Source organism: Marmota monax, unplaced genomic scaffold (assembly GCF_021218885.2).
Source record: "Marmota monax isolate L192 unplaced genomic scaffold, Marmota_monax_Labrador192_F-V1.1 WCK01_AAM20220418_F8-fsc00006, whole genome shotgun sequence".
In the NCBI taxonomy this organism is placed as follows: Eukaryota; Metazoa; Chordata; class Mammalia; order Rodentia; family Sciuridae; genus Marmota; species Marmota monax.
Genome location: NW_026693712.1, coordinates 17,902,857 through 17,924,537, shown reverse-complemented (window position 1 = coordinate 17,924,537; position 21,681 = coordinate 17,902,857). Strand labels below are relative to the sequence as shown.

At 36.5% G+C, this 21,681-nt stretch overlaps 1 protein-coding gene across 9 annotated transcripts in view; it reads left to right on the top strand.

The window, feature by feature from the left end:
* LOC124103771 (protocadherin alpha-C2) overlaps positions 1 to 21,681 on the top strand; it is a 198,340-nt gene that overhangs the window by 97,449 nt on the left and 79,210 nt on the right. Inside the window, exon 1 of one of the 9 annotated variants that reach the window (XM_046460478.2) lies at positions 18,707 to 21,680. The exons of the other annotated variants lie outside the window; for them this stretch is intronic. Coding sequence (XP_046316434.1) covers positions 19,245 to 21,680 — 2,436 coding nt within the window. The 5' untranslated portion in view covers positions 18,707 to 19,244. Of the gene's footprint in view, positions 1 to 18,706; position 21,681 lie in introns of those variants that run through there. 9 annotated transcript variants of the gene reach the window in all.

Here is a 21,681-nt window from a genome sequence, read left to right as displayed (position 1 = left end):
AAATTTATTGAGGTATAATTTGCATACCACAGAATTCACCCATTTAAAGTATACAGCTAAATGACAAATATAATCATTTTATTAATTTTTTTGATCATTTAATTAATTTTCACTATATTCAGTGTTGTGTAACTGTCATCCACAATAGATTTTTAAAACTTTTCATCACCTGAAATAGATACCTCACACCCTTTATCAATCACTCCTTCCCCAAACTTTCCACCTTCTAGATCTAGACAACCCCTAATCTACTTTCTTTCTCTATAGAATTGCCTATTCTGAACATTTTATATAAATGAATTCATTCAATACAAGGTCTTTTGTGACTAGTGGCTTTTACCTAGCATAATGTTTTCAAGGTTAATACATATTGTGGGGTGAATCTGTAATTCATTATTTTTTATTACTGAAAAACATTGCATTGTATGGAATGTATCTATTTATCTGTTCATCAGTTGGTAGACGTTGAGGTTGTTTCCATTTATTGGTATTATGAATAATGATGCTGTGAACATTTGTGTACATGTTTTTCTGTGGAAACATGTTTTCATTTCTCTTGTGTGTCTACCTAGGAGTGAGATTGCTGGAACATATGGTAATTATATGTTTAATATTTGGAGGGACAGCCAGCCTGTTTTTCAAAATGGTTTCACCATTTACATTCCCACCAAAAGTGTATGAGGTTTCCAACTTCTGTATGCCCTGGTCAATCCTGGTATTGTCTTTTTGCTTATAGTCACCTTCATGCATGTGAAAGAACATGACATGATGGGTCTGATTTTCATTTCCCTGATGTTTAATGATGTTAAGCCTCTTTTGATGTGCTCACTAGTTGTTTGTATATAATATTTGGGAAAATATTCAGATTTATGTCCATTTAAAACTTGGTTTATTTGCCTCTTTATTTTTGAGTTGTAAGAGTTCTTTATATTCTGACAGGTATTTTGTTAGATATAGTATTACAAAATATTGTCATTTAGTGGGCTGCCTTTTCACATTTTTTTTGTATTCTGAGGATTGAACTCAAGGACACTCAACCACTACGTCATATCCCTAGCCCTTTTAAAATTTTTAAATTTTGAGACAAGGTCTTTCTAAGTTTCTTAGGGCCTCACTAAGTTGCTGAGAGGCTGGCTTGAACCTGCATGGCACTGGGCCTTCCTTTTATATTCTTGATAATATTTTTACTTTTTAAAAAATATTTATTCTCTTAGGTGTAGATGGACACACACAATGCCTTTATTTTTATGTGGTGCTGAGGATCGAACCCGAGTCCTGCCCATGCAAGGCGAGCGCTCTACTGCTGAGCCACAATCATAGCCCCAAAATTTTTACTTTTAAAAACATCTTTATTGAGATATAATTCATATATATAATTTACCATTTAATTGTATAATTTCTTGGTTTTGAGTATGCCCAGTGAGTTGTGTAATTATCTTCACAATCAATTTTTAATGATGGTGCTGGAGACTCCAGGGCCTCACATATGCTAAGTACATGCTGTAATACACTCTCGTCACCATAATTAAATTAAGAGCATCTTTATCATCCAAAGAGGAAAAGTTACTGGAGAGAAATAGGGGATGATAGTGTTCTTTGAAGGAACACAAGTTTTAAAATTTTATGAAGCCCAAGTTGTCTATTTTTTTCTAAGCCACCACCAAATCTAAGACTTAGAAGTGTTATTTATATCTACATTTATATAGATATAAATTTATTTATATCTACATTTTCTTATAAGTGTTATATAGTTTTAATTCTTACATTTTGGTTCTTGATGTACTTTGAGTTTTTTGTGTATCGTGTGAGGTAGCAGTCCAACTTCATTCTTTACCCTGTAGAAGTTCAGTCATCACAGCATCATTTATTTTATTTTATTTTATTGGTTCTTCTTAGTTTTACATGATAGTAGAATCCATTTTGATGAAGTTAAACTAGCATAGGATATATCTTATTCTAGTTAGGACCCATTCTTGTGGGTGGGCCCAATAGTGGAGTTCACTTAGGTAATTTAATATGTGTACATAGGAAAATTATGTTAATTTATTCTACTATCTTTCCTATTCCTATCCCCTCCCTTTCTTTTGTTCCCTTTTTCTGATCTACTAAATTTCTCTTCTTCCCTTCCTCCTTATTTTGGTTTAGCTTCTACATATCAGCAAAAACATTTGACCTTTGGTTTTTTGAGATTGGTTTATTTCACTTAGCATGATATTTTCCAGATCCATACATTTACTGACAAATATCATAAAGTCATTCTTCTTTATGGCTGAATAATATTCCATTGTGTATATATACCACAATTTCTTTATCCATTTGTCTATTGATGGGCATCTAGTTTGCTTCCATAGCTTAGCTGTTATGAATTGTGCAGCTGTAAACATTGAGATGGCATCAAACTAAAAAGCATCTGTAGATGCTAACACACAATAAGGGGTGGGGAGAATAGAAGTTCATTGGGTTAGACAAAGTGGAATGAAGGGAAGGGAGAGCGAATAGGAATAGGAAATATAGTAGAATGAATTGGACATGATTTTTCTATGTTCATATATTAATACACAACCAGTGAAATTCCACATCATGTATAACAACAAAAATTGGATTCCAACTAGAATAAGTTATACTTCATGTATGAATAATATGTCAAAATACACTCTACTGTCATGTATATCTAAAGATAACAAATAAAAAATCATCTTCACAGAAAAAGAAACAATCAAGAATGTGAATGGAGAACCTACAGATGGGGAAAATCTTTTGACACCTATACCACAGATAGGGCATTAATTTTCAACCATACAAAGAACTCAAAAAAAATTAAAGGCAAAAAAGCAAATAATCCAACCAATGAATGGGTAAAGGAATTTAAAAGACCTTTCTCAAAAGAAGAAATATGAATGATCAACAAATATTGAAAAAATGTTCAACATCTCTAGCAATTAGAGAAATGCAAATTAAACTACAATAAATTCCAACTCACTCTAGTCAGAATGGAAGTTATCAATAATACAAGTACCCAAATGTTGGTGAGGTTGTGGGAAAAAGGCAATGCTCACCCTCTGGAAGGCAGTATGGAGATTCCTCAAAAAACTAGGAATAGAACCACCATTTGACCCAATTATCCCAACATATATCCAAAAGATCACAGCCTCATTTGCTAAAAAAAAAAAAACTATTCTTTCTCCACTGAATTGTTTGGAAGTCTTTTTTACAACTGGTTGCCTGATAAATGTCAGAGTTCATTTCTGGATCCCCATTTTATTTTATTTGTCTATATATCTATCCTTTGCCGGTCCCATACTTGTTTACTGTGGCTTTGAAGTAAGTTTTGAAATCAAGAAGTGTTATGCTACAACTTTAATCTTTTCTTTCTTCCAACATTTTTTTTTAGCTGTTCTGGGTACTTTGTATTGCAGGTGAATTTGAGGTTTGTCAATTTCTGTGAAGCAGTCAGCTTACTTTTGATAGGGAGTTTGTAGAATCTCTAGATCAATTTGGGGAGTGTTGCCATCTTAACAATAGTAAGTGTTATGATCCATGAACATGGAATGTTTCTTCAATCATATGGAATTTTTTTCCATTTATTTAGATCTTTATTTCAACAATATTTTGTAGTTTTCAGAGAATATGCTTTATGCTTTTGTTGTCGAATCTGTTTCTTAATATTTAATTCTTTTTCATGATATTTTAAATAGAATTTCTTTTAATTCACTTTTTAAATTTTATTTCACTTTTAATTTTTTAATTGAAACTTATGTATTATGATTAATTTTTATTTATTGAGATTATATTCTTATTTATATCATTTATTAGTTTTAGTAGTTTTTTTAGTTTTAGTAGTTCTTTAGTGCATTCTCTCAGATTTTCTATACACAGGATTATTTATCTCCAAATAGTTACAGTTTTAATCTTCCTTTGCAATCTGATTGCTTTTGGTTTCATTTTCTTGTCTAATTGCTCAGACCAGAACCTTTAGTAGAATGTTGAGTAGAAGTGGTGAAGGACTACAACCCTTAGTTGATAGGGTGAACACAGGTTTTTAATCTGTAATCATGCTCTTGCTCATGGGTTGTAAATAAATGTCCTTATCGAAAGAGGAAATTCTTTTGCTGATAGTTTGTAGAATTTTTTAAATTATGAAATGGTGTTGGATTTTTCAAATGTTTTTTCTGCATCTATTGAGACTATCATGTGGTCTTTGATTTTTATTCTGTTAATATGGTATTATGTATGGGCTGAATAGCCCCCCTACCAATTCACATGGTGAAGTCCTAACCTCTACTCCCTCAGAATGTGACTATATTTGGAGAGGGGGTCTTCAAAGAGGTAATGAGATCATTAGAGTGGATCCTAATTCAAAATAACTGTTGTCCTAAAGAGAAGAAAAGATTCAGACTCAGGCACACACAATGTAAAGAATGCCATGTGAAGATACTAGGAGAACATGTTCTTCTACAAGCCAAGGAGAGAATCCTTAGGAGAAACCAATGCTATCAACACTCTGATCTTGGAATTCTAGTCACCAGAAATGCAAGGAAATAAATTCTGTTGTTTATGCCACCCAATCTGTGGTTGTTTTATAATGCCAGCCTTAACAAACTTTGGTCCCATGAAGTGGAGTTTTATTGTAATAAATACCTAAAAATGTGGAAGCAGTTTTGGAATTGGGTAATGAGTAAAGTCTGGAAGAGTTTTGAGGTGCATATTGGAAAAAAGCCCACTAACCTGAAGAAACTCTTGGTAGAAATGTGGATGCTACAGGTGACTCCGGTGAGCTCAGTAATAAAAGAGACTGTAGACAAAACTTCTATAATTTTAGAGATATACATATATCATGAACACAATGTTGGTAGGAATATAAATATTAAAGATGTTTCTATTGAAGTCTCAAGTGGAAATGAGACACATATTATTGGAAACTGGAGGAAAGTAACTCCTTTTTATAAAGTGGCAAGAAGTTGACTTAGTTGTGTAACAGTGTTTATGGAAAACAAAACATAAATGACAAATTTGAATATTTAGTTGAGATTTTTAAGCCAACTGTTAAATGATTAGTCTGATATATCTTTGCTTTTTAGAGTGAAATATAGGAAGAAAGAGATAATTAAGGAAGACATTGTTAAGCAAAAAGGACTTGGACCAGGAATGTAACTCAGAGGTAAAGTGCTTGTCTCAAATGTATAAGCCCTGGGTTCAGGCCCCAGCACTTGAAAAAATGGAAACCAGAACTTGAATATTTAGGAAGTTTTCTATCTCATAAATAGCAAATAAATCAGAAAGCATCATTTGGAGAGATTACAACTGTGTGACTTATGGACCAATCAGCCATGTCAGCCAAAATCAGGAATAGAGATGGGATTATACCAGCAGAAATGCTGGCAGCCTGGATTCCAGGGGGCAGAGAGGGGATGAAGCAAAGAGAGGCTATTGGGCTTCTGAAATTGTACAGCACAACTATTGCTGTGAACATGAATTTTCCTCCAAAGAAAAGTTTGAAGAAAAGGAAGAATGACCCTAAATTGGTTTAGATGTTAACAAAGCTTCCTGTACCACCAGAGATCCAGAAGGTGCAGGGCTAAGGGAGTAAGGCTGCCACTCTGGAGAGACCAGAGGTGGCACCACCCCAATGGGCCCAGAGTGCAAAGCACTGAACCGAAAAGATTTCATTTTTCAGCATTAAAAGTCAGTACAATTTTGCCCTCTAGGTTCAGTTATGCTTGCCTCTTATGGCTAATTTTGTTTTATTCCTTCCTTTTGAAATGAGAATGCCTATTCTATGCCTGTCTCACCATTGTATTTCAGAAACAGAAAACTTATCTTGCTTCACAGATTCATAGCTGGAGAGGAATGTAATTTTGCCCCAGGAAGTATACCATACCTCACATCTCACCTATGCTTGATTATATTATATTTGGGACTTAAGAGTTGGGAGCCTGCAGTCAGTGTGTTATGGGTTAAATTGTGTTCCTCTCCAAATTCATTCTAAACCCAGTATTTTGAGGTAGGGTCTTTAATGAGATAATTAAGTCCATTAATTTAGACCCAAATGTAATACAACTAGTATCTTGTAGTAAGAGGAGATTAGAACATCAACTCACATATAAGGAAGATTACATAAAGATAAAAGGAGAAGATGGCCATTTATAAGTCCCAGGCAGGAGAAACTACCCCTGCTAGCTATTCATGGACTTCTAGCCTTCAGAATTGTAAAAAAATAATTTTTTTTATTCCTGGGATGAATCCTACTTGGTCAGGGTATATAATTAATTTTATATACTGCTAAAGTTTGTTTGCTGTTATTTTGTTAAAGATCTGTGTAACTGTATTCATAAGAGAGATTGTCTCTAGTTGCTATGGTTTGGAAGTTTGTGTCTACTAAAAAAATTGTGTTGAAATTTAATTTCCAGTGTGATAATATTAAGAATTGGGGTCATGAGGATGTGGTTTATGAGGGCTCCTCCCTCATCGATGGGATTAAGGCCTTATGTGTCAGAGTGGCTTCCCAGAGCATGAGGCCCTTTTGCTATTTTGCTCTTCTGTCATGTGAAGGTACAACATTCAAGGTTCCATCTTGGCAGCAGAGATTGGATTCTCACCAGACACTGAATCTGAAAGCACCTGGATCTTGAACTTCCCAGCCTTCAGAACTATGAGAAATAAGTTTGTTGTTTATAGACTATCTAGTCTCAAGTATTTTATTATAGCAGCACAAATGGATTAAGGCAATAGTTTGTTTCTGATAACTTTATTTGGTCTTAGTGTCAGGGAAATATTAGCCTCAGAATGGAAGCATTCAACCTTCTATTCTTTGGAATAGTTTGTAAAGAAATGTTATTGATACTTATTATTTTTTCAATATTGAGGATTGAATCCAGGAGCGTCTAACCACTGAATTACACTCCCAGTCTGACTGTCCTTCCCTCCCTCAGTCATTCATTTCTCCTCCTCCTTCCTTTTCCTTTTCTTCCTTCCTCCTCCTCCTTCTTCCTTTTTCTCTCCCCCCCTCTTCCTCCTTTTCTTCCTCCTTCTATTTCTTTCATATTGAAACAGGATCTTTCTAAGTTGCTGAGGCTGCCCTCAAACTTGAAATCCTCTTGTTCAGTCTCCTGAATGGCTGGGATTACAGGCATGCATTATTGTGACCATCTTATTTACTTAATATTAAATTTATTTAAATGTTTGTTTAATATTATACTTATTTAAATGTTTGGTGGAAACCAGGCTTAACTCCAGCAACTTGGGAAACTGAGACAGGAGGATCACAAGTTTGAGATCAGCCTGGGAAACTTAGCAAGTTCCTTCCCCACCCTCCACTCCCTAAAAATTAAAAGGACTGGGAATGTAGCTTGGTGGTAGAGCACCCTGGGTTCAATACCCAGTGCTACCAACATTTCAAAAAAATTGTTTGACAGAATTCATTGGTGATGCATTTTGGTCCTGAACCTTTGTGTATAGCTCTTTTTAACTAATTAATTCTCTTTGTATTTTATATTTCTTTTTTGCTTTTTAACTTGATTTTAGTATTACTATATTTGTAGGAATTTTCCATTTCATTTAGACTGCTCATTTATTGGCATACAATTGTTCATATAGTTTCCTTAACTTTCTTTTTATTTATTTAAGGTCAATAGTAATGTACCTTATTTCATTTCTGGTTGTAGTAATTTGAAACTTTTGGCTTTTTCTCTTGGGTAGTGTAGGTAAAGATTTGTTAATTTTATTGAACTTTTCAAGGAAGAACTTGTAGTTTCTTTGTCTTTATTGCTTTTTCTTACTCTTTTTCTCATTAAATTCTTTTCTAATTATTTTCTTCCTTGCTTCTCATTTGAGTTTACTTTTCCAATGTTTTAAGGTAGAAGGTTATGTTATTGATTTGAGCTCTTTTTAAAAGAATGTTGACAGCTATAAATTTCTAAGTCCTGCTTAAGCTGTATCCTGTAAGTTTTAACATGTTCTGTCTTCATTTTTATTCATCTAAGGTTATTTTCTTTTTAAAAATATTTTTAAATTGTTGATGGACCTTTATTTTATTCATTTATTCATATGCATATGCGGTGCTGAGAATTGAACCCAGTAACTCATATACGCTAGGCAAGTGCTCTACCACTAGGCCACAACCCGAGCCCTAAGGTTATTTTCTAATCTCTCTCTTGGTTTATTATTTGACTTGTTGGTTATGTTATTATGTATTGTTGAATTTCCACTTGTTTGTGAACTATCCATATTATTTTGGTTATTGATTTTTAATTTCACTCCATTGTGGTTGAAGAACATACATTGTATGATAGAAATCTTTTAAAATTTGTTGGTTTGTTTTGTAGCTTAGCATATATCTTATCATGGAGAATGTTCCATGTATAATTGAGAAGAATGTGTACTCTGTGGCTGACAGATGAATGTTCTATAGTTTTTACTATGATCTAAATTTTTCGTCTTCCCTTCCCACATTTATGTTGAAACCTAATATTCAGTGTGACAGCATGAAGCGGTCCTGCCTTTGAAAGGTGATTAAGTCATAAGAACACTACCCTCATGAATAGGAGTAGAGCTCATATAAACTGGGCCCTAGAGAGTTGCCTTGCCTCTTCTACATGTTGGGACACATCAAGAATATGACATCTGTGAAATGGAAAGTACATCATCATCATCAGACACCAAATCTGGTGACTTGATCACAGACTTCCCAGCCTCCAGAACTGCCAGAAATAAATTTTCATTGTTTTTGAGCTTCATAGCATATAGTATTTTGTTATAGCAGCCCAAACAGACAGAGCAGATATCTTTTTAGGTCTGGTTGGTTTTTAGTATTGTTCATGGATTTCCTTGTTGATCTTCTGTCTAGTTATCCATTGCTGGGAGTGGAGTATTAAAATCTCCAACTACTGTTGAATTGTCTATTTTTTCTTTCATTTCTATGAGTTTTTAGTTCACGTATTGGGGGTACTTTTTTAGGTATATGTATGTATCTAATTGTTCTGTCTCCCTAATTCACCCCCCTGTCATTATAAAATGTCCCTTTATATTTCTAGTAACATTTTTTTGTCTTGTAGATTGTGTATTGCCCTAATGCCTCTTATGTTTGCTGTTTCCACAATATATATTTTACCATCCTTTCTTATTTTATTACTATTATTTTTGTACTAGGGATTGAACCCAGGGGTGTTCAACCACAGATTCACACCCCCAGACCCCTCCCTTTTTGAGACAGGGTCTTGCTGGGTTGCTTAGGGCCTTGCTAAGATGCTGAGGTTGGCTTTGAACTTGTGATCCTCTTGCTTCAGCCTGCAGAGCTACTGGGATTACAGGTGTGGGCCCCTGTGCTTGGTTCCTATTTTTATTTTTCAATCTAAAGTTTGCTCCTATAGACAATATATAGTTGGATTTTATTTTCTTTAAAAAATATAGTCCAAAACTCTAAGAATTCTACTTTTTGTTGGATTATTTAATCCATTCACATTTAATGATTTTATTGATACACTTGGATTTATGCCTGTCATTTTCCTTTTTCTTTCCTATGTGTCATCATTCTCTCTTATTCCTATGCCTCTCCCTTTCTTATTTATTTATAGTGAGTATTTTATAATTTAATATTGCAATTCCTTTAATGTTTTAAAATGTATTTATTTGAGTTGTTTTCTCAGTAGTTCTCCAGAGTTTACCATACACATTCTAGCTTAGTAGTATCTACTTCAGATTTATATTAATTTGAGTGACATATAAAATATTATAAAATAAAATATAACTTTATTTCTCCTACCTTTTCCTATTATTGTTAACTCTGTTACATCTTTTGGTGGGTTGAATTGTGGCTCCCACAAAAGTTATGGAACCTGTGACTTTACTTAGAAAATAATCTTTGAAGATGTAATTAAGTCAAGGGTCTGGGGATAAGGTCATCCTGGATTTTTCAATGACTAATTCCAATGACAAGTGTCTTTATAAGAGGTAGAAGAAGAGAAAACACACACAGAACAGAAGGTCATGTGAACCTGGAAGAGGCAAGGAATAGAATACTCCTGGAGCCTCTAGAGGGAATACAGCCCTGCCAGTAAATGGAGTTTGGACTTGTCCCCTCCAGAACTAGGAGAAAAATTGTTGTAAGCCACCCAGGGTGTGATAATTTATAACAATTACTACAGAAAACCAATACTCATCTTTTATATATATAAAACAAACCCAACAATACATTCTTACTATATCTTTTAGACATGCTGAGAGAAAAAAGAGCAATATACATTTATAACATTTCTTATATACCATTTCTAGTTCTTTTCATTTATTTCTGTGGGTTTGAATTACCATCTGGTGTCATTTCCTTACCTGATAGAGCTGCTTTTCTACCCACCTCTTTTGCATTGTGGTTGGCAAATTTGTTACATTTCTGTTTGATGTCCAACAGCACATTTCTTTATATTGTTTCATACAATTGCTTAAGATACAGGTTTTCTATTTTACCTTCAAAGTGTGGCCCTCAGAACTTAAAGTCAGACTTTGGTTAATCAAATCAGCTCCAAGAGAGTAGATCTAATCCTTTTATTTTATATATATATATGTGGTGATTGAGTCCAAAATTATGTTTACTTAATATCCACGTTGTACTTGGGTTTTTTGTTGTTGCTATCCCAAATACCTGAAACTGGATAAGTTGTTAAAAAAAAAAGGGGGAGGGGGTTCACATTGACTTGAAGTTCTGGAGGTGGGAAAGTTCATGAATATGGTGTGGCATTTACTTAGTTTCTTGTGAAGCCTTCACAATGGAAAATAGAAGGAGAGTCCATGTGGTAAGAGAAAAAGAATGAGAGTGAAGGAAGGAAGTCAAGCTAGCTTGATAGCAACCTGCTCTCACAGTAACTAATCCAGCACCAAGAGATGTAATTTACCACTGTAAGACCAAGATGGGCATTAATCCCTTCTGAGGGTAGTGCCCTATCACCTAATCTCACAGGTTGCACATCTGAAAGGTCCTACAACTCTTAATACTGTTATATTGAGGGCCAAGCTTCCAACAAAATGAATCTCTGGGGAAAAAAACATATCCAAATGATAGCAAGCCATATCACCTATTTTTCATGATGAGTTGAAAACAAGAATTTTGTGTCTTTCTTTCTTTCTTTTTTTTTTTTGCTAGACGCAAAACTGTCAAACATGAGACAGTTCTAGACTTTTATATATATATATATATATATATATATATATATATATATATATATATATATATATATTTTAGCATTAGGTACTGAAGCCAGGGGCACTTTCCCATTGAGCTATATCCCCAGACCTTTTTATTTTTCATTTGAGACAGGATCTCACTAACTTGCCCAGGCTGTCCTTGAGCTTGGAATTCTCTGCTCCAGCCTCCTAAGTCTCTGGGATTACTGGTGTATGCCGCTGTGGTTGGTTTATACTTACTTGTTTTAAAACTCAAAAATTTACTGATTAAGAGCCAGCCTATATGTTTCAATTACATTTATATATTTACCTACATTCAAGCTTCATATTGGTAAGCACTCAAATTAAATCTTCCTCTGAGTTACTGATGAAGATTTTCTTTAAGTGTGGTTGAAAAGGAAGTCCTGAAATCACTACTAACCATTCTTCCTAATATCAGTTTGTTACATAATTAATGTGTAATTTGATATAAAATTCTCAACATTTTTCTGAAAAGTGTGTATACAATCTTATGCTATATGATGGTTTAAAAAATGATAAACAAAATATCAGGAAAGATACTTAAAAGTCATTAAAAGTAAATAATAATAATAATGTGACAAAGTACTAGCCAATTTCATCTTAAACATTAAATACAAGAATTATTCCCATAAAAATCATGAGCATATCAGGACACTTATTATAGACTTTATTCAATACTATCATGGATGTTTAAGACAACACAAAATACGAATACACACACACATGCATTATATTAGAAAGAAGAATAAAATATATTTAAATGATTAAAAAATGTCTAGGTAATACAAATTTTTACTTGCAAAATCCCCTCAAAATTAAAAAAAAAAATCCCAGAAAAATTGAAGGAAAAATAATTAGAACTAAGTATATTTCAATGAGAGGATTAGTTCAAAATATTAAAATCAGAACTTTCCCACATACCTACAATAACTAAACAAAAGTGAGCTTTTTTATCAACTATGGATAAATGAAAACATACACTCAAAAGTCTCTTTTCTACCATGACACTCAACAAAAATAACAAAAAGAGCAGCAGACAAAAAAAAATAAAACCACATCCGTGATGAAACTCCATAAACATTTGAATAATACTATGATGATTATGAAGATAATTTCCCAAGTGCCATGAAGATTGGACGAAGATGTGAGAATGCTGTGAAAATATACCTACCACTGGAGATTTCAGGAAGGCCTGGTAGATCGGTGTTTCCACGTGGAAATTCACACTGAGATGCAAAACCAATGACTCCTTGTTTTGGAACAAAAAGATCTAGGTAAGAGACCGAAGGCATGATTCTCGTAATCCTATGACTAAATAGGATAGAAGTCAGGGCTGAATGCCATAGTGAGCAGATGCATCATTATTTCAGGATTGAACCTAAGGATTAGGAAAGCTCAAGAGAAAACTCTGAATGACCAGTTGTCTTGCAGTTGCCAGTTCTCATCAGTTTGAAGACATGTAAAAGCTATGATACACACAAAACACTCTATCAAAATGGCAAAAAAAGATAATGTTTAACTTTAAATCAAAGTATTTGTTATCCATCTGATTACATATTCTACTTGCAAGTAGCTGGTCTTGGAAGAACTTCTCTCAAAGATAAGTAGTGCTCAAAAGAGCCAACATAGGATCTATATTCATATTGCAAGAAAGGAAAAACTATATACATGACAAATTACAGATGAGAATACACAACTGAAATTTTTTACAAGCAGATTTTTAACCAGAAGTCTTTAGCCAAAAGATTCACAAAACCTAATTAATCAATTATTTTAAGATTAAGAAATAAATATTGTATATATTTATCATATACAGCATGCTGTGAAGTGTGAATATATTGTGGAATGGTTTAATAAAACTAATTAATGTAGTAATTACCTCACATACTTTTTGCACTGATAGCACTTAAAATTTACTCTGCAGTTTTTGAGAATAGAATACATTGTTGTTAATAGATCTTTTGAATTTATTTCTCCTAACTGAAATTTTGTATCCTTTGACCAACATCTCCCCACTCCAACCCCTTTTAACCACCACGCTATTGCCTTCTTTTATTAATTCAATTTTGTTCGATTTCATGTGCCATCATCCCTGGGTATCTGTGGTATTGGATCCAGGGCCCCCACAGATTCCAAATATTATGGATGATTAAGTTTCTTATATAAAATGTGCATAAAACATATCACATCCTTCTGTATACTTTAAATCATCTCTAGTTTAATTATAATAACTAATGTAATGTAAGTGATATGTACATATTTGTTACATTTTATTGTTTACGGAATAATGACAAGAAAAAATGTGCATGTTCAGTTTAGAAGCAACTTTTAAAAAGTATTTTTGATCAGTAGTTGGTTGAATTCAGAGATGTGAAATCCATGGATATGGAGGACTAACTGTGAAAATGAGATCATATGATATTTATCTTTCCGTGCCTGGCTTATTTTACTTATATTCTCTGGCTTCATCTATGTTATCACAAATGACAAGGTTTCCTTCTTCTTTAGTATTCTGTAGTGTATATATACCGCATTTTCTTTATCCATTTACTCACTGATGACTCACTGATGGAGACATAGGTTGATTCCATATCTAAGCTGTTTTGAATATTGAACATGAGAGTACAAATTGTAGTCTCTTTGACATATTGGTTTCATCTTCCTTAAATATACACCCAATAGTGGGATTGCCAGATCATATGGCCATTTTTTCTTCAACTTTTTGAGGAACCTCCATGCTGTTTTGCATTACAGCTGTACTAATTTATATTCCTACCAACATCATGCAGGGATTCCCTTTTTTCCACATCTTTACTAACATCTCTTTCATCTTTGACAACAGTCATTCTAACAGATGTGAGATAATATCTAACTGTGGTTTAAATTTGCATTTCCCTGATAATTAGTGATTTTGAGCATTTTTCATATACCTGTTGACCATTGTGTGTATGTGTGTGTCAGGGGGTGGGGTGTGTTTTGAGATATCTATTCAGTTTCCTTACTCCTCCTTTTTCCCCCCTCCCAGTGCTGAGGATCCAACTTGGGGCCTTGCATATGCTAGGAAAATGCTCTACCTCTGAATTATGTCTGTCATCCCCTTTACTCATTTTATTTCTTCTTTAAAATTAAAAGTTTTTTAACCTACTGCCTAGAAGTAAAATTAGAGAAAATTAGAATATAAAAATAAATACAATTTGCATTAATGAACATTCTACTCAAAGTGAAAAATAGCAATAAAAATCATGTATGTAAGTCAAACTTCATCAAAAGCACAAAATAGTATTTGTTACTTTCATGAGAAAAAAAAAATGTGAACACTAAAAATATGTTAACACACACACACATTTTTGTCTCAAATTTTAAAATGCACTCAAATTTCTCATTCTTAATCTAAAACTAGTTATAACTTCCTCCAAAACATACTCATTTTCATTAGTACACACAAAACTCCTAGCATCTACTGGAAAGACCCACACTGATATGATTAAGCTTTACCCTGCATTTGCAGAATGACAAAGCACAGTTCATCATATTAAGAAGATAATAATTTTATTTATTTTGCCTATAAATAAGAAATTGGTAACTTGGACTGTCTTCTAATCCTTTATTCATTTCAAATGTGTTGTTTTCTTATCATTGAATTGTTTGAGTTCCTTATCTATTTTGTGTATTCACCTCTGAATATATGGTGTTCAATATTTTCTTCAGTTCTGTTTGGAAAACTTAATTTTCAATGGCCTCAGAGAATCTAGAACTCAAAACAGAATTCCAGAGTTTCAATGATAAAATGAAAAGCCACAAAAGTCATGAAAAGTGAGCTGGAACAATTCATTACATAAATGGAAGAGAAATATAAAGTCACCACAGAAATTAAGGCCATATTAGAAGCAGTAAAAAAGGTGAACAGGTTCTGCCTAGCATGTAGTCCAGAGCAAGAAGAAATACTTGAGAAATTTGAGAAAAATAAATGGGAAATGACAAATAATTTAGCAGAATTAGAAAAGCATAGATTTGAAACACAGAAAAAAAGAAATCCAACTTACTCCTAATAAATGTCCTCAAAAAGACAAAATATGTGGAAAAGGAAAAAATACCCAAAGGGACCATTCAAGGGAAAAAATTTGAAATACAAATAAACTTCAGATTTTTACTTCCAGCAATATAAATCTACTTTTGTCTTTAGCCTGTGATAACTCAGCAAATAAGCATTGGCAGTGGTTTGCCCTGATGGTCAGACTGCAATCTTGGACTCTTATCACATATAAAGTATTTAGAATGAATGGACAAGACATCTTTTTCTTGGAGCTGATTGATCTACCTGAAATATGACTTAAGTTCTGAGGGTCACTATTTGAAGATGGAAAATATTTTTATAGAAAGGTTTTTTTTTGGTCAAGTCTGACTTTATTTTTTTAATTTGTTATAATTAATTATACATGACAGCAGAATGCATTTTGATTCATAGTACACAAATGGAGCACAATTTTTCATTTCTCTGGTTGTATACAAAGTAGAGTCACACCATTTATGTCTTTATACATGTACTTATTGGTACATCATTAATAAAAATAACAAGTAAACATAACATAGAGTTATGTTTATATGTTTTATATTAGAATGTAAATTTACAAAGAAAGGTCCAAGACACTTTAGAAGGTATGTATGTCATAGAGAACAATTAGTTCCTTAGAATAAAAACTTGGCAAAGAAATTCTGTAGTGATTTGTTATTGGTAAAGAGTCTAAGATAAAAAAAAAAGAAAAGACTCAAGAGGATGTTTTATATCAAGAGTGCTTAGCTACTTTAGAAACTTGAGAAACAAAATTAAATGACACAGATCTCTATCTTCAAAGAACTCCCACTCTATTAGACTTGCTTTGGGCACTTGGTTAAACTATCACACAGGATTAAAGTCTGTTTAATGTGATGATGATTACTTTCCATAGTACCTAATATATTTCTAGGGAACAATCTTAAGCACTAAGAAAATTTTGTTTACAGTACAAGTATCCTTTTACACAAGTGCTTAAGTGGGTATCAGATTCAATATTTTCTTCTTTGGCTTTGAGATCTGTAATAAGAATGCATGCAATAGTACTAATCTTCTGAATGTATAGCTGAAGGCAAGTTTAATGGAAGGGCTTTATAATAATAGTTTGGTCAATAGAGCTTAAGCAGAAATTAAGATTATGATTTGCAGGCTGGGGCTGTGGCTCAGTATTTTGCACTTGCCTGGCACGTGTGAGGCGCTGGGTTCAATTCTCAGCACCATGTATAAATAAATAAAGGTCTATCAGCAAATTTAAAAAACCTATTTAAAAAAAGATTATAATTTACATACTTTCCACTTAAAATTATAAATGCACTTATGTAAAATCTTGGAAATACCTGAATTAGGAGAAACTGGAAAATTCCATAAAATGACAAAATGAAATATTAGCAATGCAAGGTTGAAATATTAACATTGAAAGTTTCTGCTAAAGAGACATTTTGTTGATTAAGGATTTTAATGTTCATCTGGTCATCCTGTCCCAAAAGCAATATTCTCTAGTCGTCTTCATGGGGGTATCCTTTCTCCTGAATTTTTTTTTTTTTTTTTTTTTTTTACAAATCCCTGTTTATTTGAATAAGAATGAAATGTTATACCTGGAGTCAGGGAGGCATATGGTGAAATAGATCTCACCAGGCAGGTGCTATTCTGTTATTCTTGACACCAATTAAATGCCTTGAAAACAGATGTTAGTGGCAGTTTAAGTGGGGCTATAGGAAAAAGGAAAGCTAGAAATCTTAGGAATATGTGAAGGATTTTTGTGGTAAATTTCCATAGTGGTTCTCTGTATGAGTATTTCCTTTTCGTCATACCTTAATTTTTGCCTACACATACTGTCCACCTAGATATAGTTTAGTATTCTTAAACCTGGTGTAAGAGGCTTCACTATAGGTCTAAAATTATGAGGTTTTTCCAAAAGTCAAATGCCATCTCTCCAAATGTATTTCATATGCTACTAGTGGAAAGAATAACTTTTAATCCCAAAGCAGTTAGCTTGATTAGTAGCAGTAAATGAAGACAAGGAAATGCAAATCCTAATCTTTGGCACTGAAGCCAATAATTTGTTTTGTTTTTGAAATTTGTTTAAGAATAAGTTCAATTTTTTGTGGGCTATTTCATATCCTAGTAAAGTTTGTTAATTGTGTCTACTCTTGTGGCTGAACCTAATGGGCAACATGTTTCTTGTTTAAATTTTGTCTGAGACTTAGTTCCTTAATTCACAAAGGCAAACTAATCAGGGTGCACTTACTATTTACACTGCCTTATGTTACATCCTATATATAGTTCCCTGGAAGAAACAGGGAATGGATTTGTGATGTACAGGGGAGGTAAATGGTTCTCAGTGGAACACTGAACTCCACTTTTCAGTGGGAGAGTTCCACTTTTGATCTTAAAAATAGAGTTCTGGAGTTGTCACCCTCCCCACAATTTAAATCAGCAATTTAAAAATATTACACAAATATTCAAACATAAACCAAAAAATTGAGAGAAACTGTATAATTAACCTACATGTGCCATCACCCAGCTTCAGTAATTATCAATGCTTTTAGGCAATTTTTAACCAGAAAATGTTCTGGGAGCTTTAGTTATTTGATCAGTTTTCAGTTTTTGCCTTTCAAAGTTTGATTCTTGGGGCTTTGAACTCTGCAACTATATTTAAAAGAGGATTTGAGTGAGGAATTCAGTCATTTCAGCTCGCCGGTCTCTCAGAAACTGGGTTTAGGTGGCAGGCGGAATTTGGAGGTGTTGTGGTTCAGAGATGTTTCTCACTGAACTGATCACCGTCGCGATTTCCGTGCAGAAGCCCGAATTGAATTGAAAGCGAAGTTGGAGAAGGTATTGGCATCTACTGCCTCATTGCTGTTTTTTAAACTATTCACAGAGAATGAATTTACAGAAGGTAGTTTCCTGGTCGCACTGTGGAGACTATCTCAGTACTTTCTTTCCCCTCCACATATTCTCACAACTTGTTTGGGGACAAGCTGTCAATTTTTAAGTTTCTGGTCTTGGGTATTTTTACTGGTTTATGACCTCCTCGGTTACTCTGAGCGTCTACAGCTGTCTGTACTCCCAGTAGGGCTTCTTAGGAAACGAGAAACTGAGGTCTGGCAGAAAGCAAGAAAAAACAACAAACAAACAAACAAAAACCCCACGTAAAATAGTAAGTAAGCCTTGCGCTGGCTTTGCTGCCTCAAAATCCTGAGTCTGGGGGAAGTTTGAAGTGGATACTGTTCCCCAAAGTGCCCTCCTTGTCGCCTCCATTGAACTCTGGGCGGCTCCAGAGTCTTAAGAGGGTGCGGGAGGGACTTCAACCCTCAGCGAGGAGCCTGGGAACAGCACCCAACTCATCACAGCACTGGGTTCCTGTTTCCTTAAGCCTAAAAGGCGTGGTCGGTCACGTTCACTGTTCCGCCTCTCACCGCCTCCGCCCCGCGGTTCTGCGCCGAGTTCTGCACTTACAGCGGGCAATACAGGGGGTCAGTGGGTCATAGGGACGGGGCTAGACGGTCGACTTGGTGTGGACTCAGTTCCACTTACCAGCTGTCTTCAGTAAGAGGTTAAGACTGGGGCAGTGTCAGGGCGTCGTCTTAGGAAACGCCCTTAATGGTGAGACTTGTTTCTCCCGACGAATTCCTCGTCCCACCCTGCGCCTGCGGCCAGAGCCGGGGGCGAGATCCCACCCCGCGGAGACTGAAGACGGCACTTCTCCGGCCCCGGCAAGTTTACTCGCCTCTGCTCCCCTAGGCGGCGCTGCGCTCCTCCGCACCCGGCCGGATCCTCTTTCCCAGACGGCTGCAAAGCCTTCAGTTTAGCAAACAGAGCTCCCAGCCGGCCAGCGCCGGGTAATTCCCGTATTCCAGAGGCCGAACGTGGGCCGGCGGTCGCTGCACTTCTAATTCGCGTCGGCCCTCAGAACTTGCTCCTCACGGTGACTTATGGTCTTAGGGAGTCCGGAGCATGGTCCCAGGTCACCGCTGGTGGAGCGTGGACGCCAAAGGGGAGAATGATGGGTTGGATGGTGGCGGTTCTATGTTTGTGGGTCTCCTGCGACGCTGCCGCCAAACAGTTGGAGTACTCAGTATTGGAGGAGACCCAGCGGGGCGTGGCGATAGGCAATGTCGCCGCGGACTTGAAGCTGCCGGCGTCCTCTCTGTCCTTAAGGAACTTTCGCATCCTCTCCCACCACCACGAGCCCTACTTTGGAGTGGACCTGGGCAGCGGTAACGTGGTGGTCCGAGAGCCGGCGGACCGCGAGCGGCTGTGCGGGACCAAAGCTTCCTGCGTCTTGACCTGTGAACTAATGTTTGAGGACCCTCTGGAGCTGCACAAGATGCGTGTTCACGTCCTGGATACCAATGACAACTCACCTCATTTTCCTGCCGGCGATGTGCAGTTGCACATCCCGGAGTTTCTGACACCCGGAGCCCGCTTTATTCTCCCTAATGCCCAAGATGCCGATGAGGGAAGCAACGGGATGCTCAGTTACAGCCTAAGCCCCAATCAGCACTTTCGCCTGGACATGGGGTCGCGGGTGGACGGCAGCGAATACCCGGAGTTGGTGTTGGAGAAAGCTCTGGATCGCGAGCAGCTTGCCACCCATCTGCTGGTCCTCACAGCTCAGGATGGTGGGTTACCTGTGCGCTCCGCAGACGCACAAGTCACCATCATCGTGGTGGACACTAACGACAACGCACCTGTATTTGAACGCTCTGTATACCGTACCAAGGTTCCAGAGACTGTACCAAATGGGACGGTGTTGTTCCAAGTTCGGGCCTCGGATCCGGATGAAGGCTCTAATGGTGAAGTCTGGTATTCCTTAAGCAATAGCACTCAAGCAGAGCTGCGACATATCTTTCACGTACATCCTAAAAGTGGGGAGGTGCAGGTAGCTGCTTCACTAGGTGCACCAGAAACGCTGTTGGAGGCATACATTGAGGCAAGGGACGAAGGTGCCTTCGGTTTAGTGAGCACTGCCAAACTGCTGGTGGAGGTGACTGATGTGAATGATCATGCCCCAGAGGTGGACTTCATGACTATCTCCAATTCAGTACCTGAGGATGCTGCCCCTGGCACAGTGATTGCTCTCCTTAGTGTAAAGGACGAGGATCTTGGTCCCAATGGTAGAGTCATTTGTAGCATGTCCAGCAGAGGCCCTTTTCAGCTGAAGGCTTCCTTTGACAACTACTACAGCCTTCTGACTGATGGGCTTCTCGACCACGAACAGATAAGTGAATACCAGGTCCTGATCACTGCCTCAGATGGTGGCTCACCCCCACTCAGCACCCAAAGGACCCTCACTGTGTCAATTGCTGATGTAAATGACAATACACCAAGATTTCCTCAACCACAACAAGAAATTTTTGTGGCTGAAAACAATGACCTTGGGGCCTCTTTAGGCCGTGTGTTTGCCCAGGACCCAGACCAGGGGAAGAATGGCCTTGTCTTTTATGAACTGTTGGATACTGTTAATTCTGAAGGGATGCCAGCCTCTAGCTTGGTGGCAGTAGAACCATCCAGTGGGGATATCACTGCCAAAACTTCCTTTGACTTTGAGAAACTCAGGGGATTTCACTTCCAAGTGGAAGGCCGGGATAGCGGCATTCCTCCCAGAAGTTCAATAGTGACCGTAAACTTGTTTGTGGTAGACAGGAATGATAATGCTCCAGTCATCTTGTTTCCCTTGCCCAGAAATGGCTCTATCCCAGTAGAAGCTGTGCCCCGCTCTGCCAGAATAGGACACTTGATCACAAAAGTGGTAGCAGAGGATGCAGACAGTGGTTCCAATGCCTGGCTGTCCTACCATATCTCTCAGGCTTCTGACTCTAGCCTTTTCAGAATTTCAGCCGATGTGGGAGAGCTCCGAACTGCACGCTTAGTTCTTTCCACTGATGCAGTTAAGCAGAGGGTGGTGGTAGTGGTTCAGGACCATGGAGACCCCCCACTTTCCTCGTCTGTCATTCTGGGTGTACTATTGAGCAATTCTGTGCCTCAAGTCCTTCCAGAATTTGAAGATGTCTGGGAACCAGGCGGGCAACTTTCTACCCGGAACTTGTACTTAGTAATTGCCCTGGCCTGCATTTCCTTTCTGTTTCTGGGGTGCTTACTTTTCTTCATGTGTATTAAGTTGAGCCAGAGCCCAGGTTATTGCTCTCAGAGCTGCTGTCACTCTTCAGAGGATCTGAGGTATGGAAGGAAGATGGCTTCTAATCATTATATGACATCAGCCACAGTAGATGTCACTACAGTAGAGAGACTAACTCAGACATATCTCTATCGGGCCTCTCTGGGACTTGGTTCTAATCATAACAGTTTGCTGTTGCATGGGGAATATAATGCTGCTGACCTGAGAAATCTGGCCACTGGGGTAAGACTGAATTTGCCAATCTCCTGTATTCAGATTCGGAATAGAAAAGGGGATCATACAAATGTCAATGTTATGG